Source organism: Eupeodes corollae, chromosome 2 (assembly GCF_945859685.1).
Source record: "Eupeodes corollae chromosome 2, idEupCoro1.1, whole genome shotgun sequence".
Lineage (NCBI taxonomy): Eukaryota > Metazoa > Arthropoda > Insecta > Diptera > Syrphidae > Eupeodes > Eupeodes corollae.
The window spans coordinates 140,228,828-140,236,534 of NC_079148.1; the positions used below are offsets into that span (position 1 = coordinate 140,228,828).

A 7,707-nucleotide genomic window follows, 5' to 3' on the forward strand; every position below is an offset into this window, starting at 1 on the left:
AATATTGGCTTTAAACTTATTTTATTTTACAGAAAATATTGTTTTCGATATTCAGTGATTTTTATATAAAAATCCAACAGTCCGTTTTTCATAAAAAATAAAATCTATAAAAAATAGTACGCAAATTTGGTAAAATTGATACTAGTACCTACAACTACATATAGACAAACTTTTAAGCAAGACAAATCGACAGACGGGATGGGAAGTTATCAGTGTGGGTCGCATCCCAGCCTCTTTTTTTAATATTATTGTTGAATATTACAATGATCGACTCTAAAATTACCATCCAATGGAATAAACCCAAAAAGTAAAAACCAAATCAGGTGAACATTTAAGAAAAATTTCCGTATAAAATTTATTAAAAAAATATAAAACAATATACAACTTCCAATAGTGTTAGACTGCAGTCAGATTTTAAATTTATCGGAACCCACAAAATCAAAACGGTAATCTGCTATCCATCTTAACCCTACAGCGCACTGTGTTCCACATATGGCACATACCAATACAATGCCCCAATATAGAATATGAGTACACACAGCGCCATCTACTATCTAGTAGCGGGACAAGAACCTATTGAAGTGCTTATAATAGTACAGTTATTTACAAAATGATGGTTCTGATGAAAAAAATGTTTTTTATTTCAAGTAAGTTTCCGGTTTGTTAAAAGTGAACGACGGTCAGATAACTTATTTCAGAAAAGTGGTAAAATTTGAAATTTTAGCTTCAAAACGATTAGAGAAGGTAAGTTTATGTTTCTATTTGTTGTAAAAAATGTTTTCTCCTAGAAAAATTCATATAGTACATGAATTCACCATATTTTTGTATGTGCCAGATATGGCACACTGTGCAATAAGTGTATCAAATTATACGGTTTATTTGCAGATGAAGCCTAACAAACGTCTTGATTCTACAGTTATTGACCACAATCTTGAGGTGCCGTCTGGTAGCGAAGATGAATTGGAACTGTCCAATGGGGATAGCGATGACGACATGAACAAAATTCAGGATCTGGTGGTGGGAGAATTTGAAGTGCCTTCTGGAATACTGCAAAATGATCCAAACAGCATACCCAGTCGTCAGCCTAGTAATACCAGCTATTCGTCACAGCCGAGTACTTCTGGTGTCGTAAACTCTCGATCCAGGCGGACATCATCACGAGCTCACCCACTACCCAATCCATCTTCAGTTCCACCAGCTCAACCGACCGTGAATGTGAGACGAATGAAACGGAGGTATATATGGAAAAAGACGGAGTTTCAACCGCCCGTTACTACATTTACAGGCGACGACATACTGGAGGAACCGTACATGGGTTTTGAGACACCATTACAATATTTTTTGTATTTTTTCGATGATGATTTGTTGGAACACATTGCTGAGGAATCTACCAAATATAGCATTCAGAAGGATCCCTCAAAACCTCTTTTGGTCTCGAAGACAGATACCCAAAAGTTTTTAGGTATCTGTCTCCTGTTAGGACTGGTCCCACAACCAAATATTCGTATGTTTTGGGATTCAGACTTAGGTTTACCCATTATCACTGAGACCATGACCTTGACTGATTTCGAGAAAATACGGAGTGTCATTCACTTCAATGACAACCAAAATTTTATACCGAGGGATCAACTTGGACATGACAGACTTTTCCGAATTCGACCCATATTGGAGGCACTAAAAAAGAAATGCCAAGCTGTTCCAAAGAGAGAAACCCTTTCGGTCGATGAGCAAATGTGCGCCACAAAAGCTTGCAACTTTCTTCGCCAATACCTTCCCAACAAACCTCATAAATGGGGTTACAAGTTGTTGGTACTATGCGATGATAAAGGTTTTGCATATAACTTTGAAGTTTATTCCGGCACTGAAAACGCCGATCAATTTAGGCTTCCTGATGAACCTGATTTAGGTGCTAGTAGCAATATTGTTGTACGTTTGTGTCGTTGTGTTCCCAGGAATAAGAATTACAAAGTCTTCTTTGACAATTATTATACTTCACCTGAATTGGTATCCTACTTGGCTAAGATTGGAATTCATTCCTTAGGCACCGTCAACAAAGGCCGTTTAGGAAGTAATTTGCAACTGCCATCTCAAAAACAGTTATCGGATGCCAATAAGACCCGTGGATACTCAGAAGAATGGGTCACTACTGTAGACGGGGTACCAGTGACAACAGTTATGTGGCTAGATAGCAAACCTGTGATTTTATTATCTTCTTTGTCGGTGAGCAGCCTAAAGACAAAGTAAGACGTTTTGATAAAAGACGTAAACAGTACATAGATGTCGATGCCCCAAACGTAATTCCACATTACAACCGACATATGGGTGGAGTGGATTTATTAGACTCCTTTATCGGAAAACATAAAATAAAAATGCGTACAAGAAAGTGGTATATGCGAATCTTCTACCACTTAATTGATGTGATGCTAATAAACAGCTGGCTTTTGTATAAAAGAGTAGAGTCGCTGAGACAAAACACTAAACTGATGAAGCTTCGTGAATTTCGACTGGAGGTAGCTAAATCACTGTGCTTATCTGGAGCATCTATGACAAGAAAGAGAGGACGACCAACATCATACATATCAGATATGCTTGACGAAAGAAAGAAAAAGAAGCCAAAAGCCAACATACCACCTAAAGATGTTAGGATCGACGGAATTGACCATTTTCCTTGCTGGTCAAATGTTAGACAGCGGTGTAAGTTACCAGCTTGTAAAGGTAAATCCTTTGTTTCCTGTCAAAAATGCAAGGTTGCACTTTGTCTGAATAAGGACAAGAACTGTTTTTTAGCATTCCACAAATAAAGTTCTTTTTTTCTAATATAAAAACTGGTTGATTATATTTTTCTTATAAACAGACTCAGTATAGACTTTGAAACATTCATTCTCCTTAATAAATTATCCGCAATTACTACATTGTTTTATTACTAAATATATATCCTACTAAGTAAATATCGGTAAGGTAATGCATGGTGTGACATATGTGGGACATACTTAAAAAAAAAAATTTCTAAGTTTATGTTGAGTTGTGATTTTTTAAATTATTTTTCCTAAAAATAAAAACACATTTACTACCACATATATTTTTTTGGAAGGAAAATAAAAAATCATGCACTGTAGGGTTAATAACAAATGTAAGCCTAACCTAATAAGTGCAAAATATTGAGAGAGCTTTAATAAGAAAGCTCAGCACAATGCATGCAATCATCTTCATGCACCTTTTAAGCGCAAGAAAAAGAGAGTCTAAGAATAAGAAAGAGAATATATATGGAAATGCTACTTACTGCGTTCTTACATGTTGATGCTGTTTTGTTTAACCGTTATTTTCTTGTATTCACTTTAAGTTTGTATTTTTTTGTAGGTAATTTGTTGTTAGTTATTTATTTGTTAGTTAATTTAGTTCAATTTGTTTTCTTTTTCATTTATTTCTAGCGGACGCAACTGCAGCGGGGGAACAACAACGAACAAACGAAATAAAACAAAGCACGGCACGAGGACACAACCGACGATCTCAATCGCTCTCCGACAACTGCCAATTAAATCTATGCATAGATTAAGTTAGAAGAAATCTTCGTAAAAATAGACGTCAAAATAAAAGGAGTGAAGTAAAAATAGACGTCAAAATAAAAGGAGTGAAGTTTAGTTAATACAAGAACGCAAGCTTCGGTCCTTGAAATGCATCAAAATAATACTAATTGTCGTTTTCAGTGATGAGGTCCAATACAAAATATGCAGAATTGTCCCATTTGGGGCTAAGAAAATTTCGAGAATGATTGTTAAAGAGCCTCTATCTATTCAACGTGATACTTTTTGGTGCCGTTTTTGAAATCTTGTGATTTTAACACCTTTAGACTTTTTTTCCTAGGATCAAAGAAAGAAACGGTCTATTGCAACACTCCACAGACGATTAAAGATAAAGACAGAATTCGTGAAGTTATGAAGAAATGAAAAAAAATATTACGCTGCAACCGTAACACCTTGGTTGGCATTTATTTATATTGTTACCTCTTTAGAAGCATCTATTAATTTAATTGAAAAAATAAACATGTCAATAACGAATTCTAGCGTAATCCGAAACTATTACGGATTCCGAAAATCCGTATTATGAAATTCGGTTGCAATTCAAAATTGTATGAGATTTTCCACTACGAAGGTATTTGGCAATAGTTTTGTTGGGGGTTCTTAATTGAAGGGGTTAACGAACTTTAACTGCACACTTTTTACGCACAGATAGTCTTTCACTATTATCATTTTAAGGTGCAGACAAAAGTGTATGATTTCGTATATCGTTTTAAATCATTGATCTTTGATCTTGTGAAAGAATGCAATTTTGTTGGGAATGAAATCATTATAAATCCTTTTTTTTTAGTCTTTTTGCCTTTACTTGAAATATTTGAATTCGCAAAATATTCTTAAGGTGCTTATTTACCTCTCACCAAATTTTTAGGGGAATTCAATGAATTCATAATTGTATAATTTTATAACTGTTTACCCTTGAGAGCGCTTAAAATATTTATAAGAACAGTTACACCAACCCAAGAACAGTTAAACCAATTTATAACCTCTGATTCAATGAAGAAATGACAACAAGAGTATCCAAATCTTAAGGTACATTTTTCGAAACACACAAAATAAGAACAATAAATGTTTTTACGTTTTGAACTCCTCAACTAAACAACTGATTTACTGCCATTCTATTACAAAAATGTTAAATCCTGAAAAATTACCATGCATACCCGGAAAAAAACCTAAAGCTAATGAAATAAAGGAGAACATTTTCTTTGACTCTTCCATCTTCATTACTTCCCCCACTAAATTGGCGTTCTTCTTATTTATTTAAGATTCACTCCACTTAATTTCTTTTTGTATACAAAACAAAATTCAGCAAATCTATCTAAATAAAATATTTTATGTAGTATATTGTCTCTCTAAACAACAATGATCCTTAAGATGCTCCTAATTCGTAATCGGATTACCACAGCATGATGGATGACAGTTCTGAGAACTCAAGATAGGTATAGAGATTGTTTTTTCTGAAGAGTTTTTTTAATTGTTTCAACTGCTGATTTTTTGATTCAAAAACCAAGAGTACACAAAACACACATTTATTCGTAATCAACGGAAATCAGACGCAAGTAATGGGTGTTTCTTTTTATGTTTTTAAATTTAAAAATCCAAAACAAAATGAAATGAAATGAATACACTTTCCGGAAGTGAATTTGGGTGTTCCACAACTCGTTGTCGGGAATTGGATTTTCGAACATGTTCTGTATTTCGGTTTGTTGCATTTTTTTAAAGCATTTAAATATTTTTTTTTTATTTCTGTGAATTGTCTGTCAAAAAATACAGTTGCAATTAGCTTGTTCGTTCGCTTGCGTTTTTTCTTCGTCATGCATTTGTAGTTTTTTTGTACTATTATTGTTTTTATTTTCAGGGAAAAACATAAAAATATAGGACAGAAGAAGGTATTCCTAAAATGGATGGAGGATCATCCAATTATAGCGACAGGCTTCTCAAGCGGAGACAAAGACTACTCCGAATCATTTTGGGCAAATCTGTCCATTTCCTTTAACAGTGACAGACCGCCAGTAAAAGACGTAACTAGGTGGAAGAAGGTATACACAAATTATGCATTTGGTAAAATATTTTGTTTATCGTTCAAAACATTTTGAAGGTGTGGTCCGACTGAAAATCCAATATACGCAAAAATCACCCGAAGAATTTTTCTCTCGAAGCAAACAAGACATTGCTCGGTAGAGCTCTTCCCTATAGATGCTGTCATAAGCGGCTCTAAAATCGATAAAGAGATGGTTTGTATCGATTTGAAGCTAATGGGTTTTTTCCAAGATCTGCCGTACCCTTGGGAGGTTTTTTTTTACCTTTTGGTAAAATTTAGGAACCTCATTCCTGTTGTGCAATATATCTATCTTCTCGATCGCGCGCTTCTCATGCTCTCTTTTTTCCCATCTAAGAAGCCGGTGTTCCTCTCTCCTCTTCTGCTCGTAGAGCTCGCGAGCAGCTCTAGTCCTTTTGTGCAGCGCCGTTTTGTATGCCTGCTGTTTCGCTGCTTGAGCTTGCCGGCATTTGTCGTCAAACCAGGGGTTTCGCTGTGGTGGCCGTGTGAAACCTAGCACTACAGAGGCGGCATCTCTGATGGCTGCAAGGCAATGTTGCCACTGGTTTTCAAAACTTAATGCAGGAACCATAGGACTCCTTAAGAGGTTACTAGATACTCGAAAGGAAAAGGACATGGCAGTCTCTTGCGATTGTAGCCGTCTAACGTCAAAAATTCTCACAAAACTTCCTTGTTTTGGCTTGGACCGATATATCAGCAGCCGTACCTTAGCTACAACGAGGTTGTGGTCCGAGTCAATGTTGGCCCCTCGGAATGTTCGGATATCCTGGATACTGGAGAAGTGTCGTGCGTCGATCGCAATGTGGTCAATCTGGTTGACGGTTGATTGATCAGGAGATTTCCATGTCCCCTTGTGGATATTAAGATGCGTGAACTGCGTACTAGCTACCAGAACGTCTCGCCCCACAGCGAAATCGATCAGCCTGAATCCGTTGTCGGAGGTGGTGTCGTGCAGGCTGTATCTCCCGATTATGCCAGCAAAGATGTCTTCTCTTCCCAGCTTGGCATTAAAATCTCCTAAGACAATTTTAATGTCATAGCCAGTACACTGCTCATATGTCTTGACCAAGAGCTCGAAGAATATGTCTTTGGTGTCTTCATCTTTCTCCTCTGTTGGGGCATGCGCGCATATTAGGCTTATGTTGGCGAATTTAGCCTTGATGCGGATTGTCGTGAGGCGCTCGCTCACACTGTTGAAACTCAAGAAACTAGTTCCAACAACAAATGCACACCCAAATAGACGCTGTCTTTGTTCTCGGTAGCAGTCGCCTTAGTATACATCGCAGTCTTTTAGTTTGCGTTTGCCCGGTCCATCCCATTGCACTTCTTGGATGGTTGTAATATCTGCCATGCAGAAGTTTAGGGCTTCCGCTAATTGTTCGGCTGCATGTGGTCTTTTAAGGGACCTAACATTCCACGTACTGACCCGAAGTTCGTTGTTCTTATTTCGTTTGCGTGGGTTGTCAACAGTGAATCCGTCCGTATCCGAGGCTTGTTGGTGCTTCGAAACTAAAGGTATTTTTTACGTGGCCAGGCTCCGACGGCACAACCACCAACCTGGAGGGCGGCCAGATCCTTAGTATAACTCCAAGGAAGGGGAGCCGGATAAACCGCTCCTTGCAGGCCTGGGCTCCGAATATGTCGAAGAAGCCCTATAAGGTGTTCAGTAATTAGTTCGACCTTAATGGAACTGTAGACGCCACCGTTGATTCTATCTCGAGAATTCGTCCGCTGCCGCCTGGATAAGGAGAGGTGCCTTAGTGGAAACACCTCTCCCCCCCCCCCCTCGCTCGTTTGCTGCCCCCAAATACACACAAAATATTAAATCGCCCGGAAAACATGCGATGAAAATGAAGCGCAAAAACATGCTAACACGACAGTCGACTTAAGTTGTTATATTGAAGAAGATTTAATAGAACATGAACCACAAAAAATGTAGAGAGGATAGATAAAATGTTTAAATACATGGAAGACCAAAAAAGCCACTTTGAAGACGATTACAACAAATATGACTGAACCCATTGAAATATCCAAGGAAAATAAAACTAGCCTAAATAGAACTTATCGTGCAATTAA

At 37.3% G+C, this 7,707-nt stretch overlaps 1 protein-coding gene across 1 annotated transcript; it reads left to right on the plus strand.

Annotated features, from left to right (window-relative positions):
- The first annotated feature begins 469 nt into the window (after positions 1 to 469).
- On the plus strand, positions 470 to 3,553 carry LOC129945268 (piggyBac transposable element-derived protein 3-like). The gene is made up of 4 exons (XM_056054927.1): positions 470 to 744; positions 886 to 2,240; positions 2,435 to 2,694; positions 3,429 to 3,553. Exons 2-4 carry the CDS (start codon positions 886 to 888, stop codon positions 3,551 to 3,553), a joined length of 1,740 nt encoding a protein of 579 aa, XP_055910902.1. The 5' UTR covers positions 470 to 744.
- Positions 3,554 to 7,707: the final 4,154 nt, after the last annotated feature.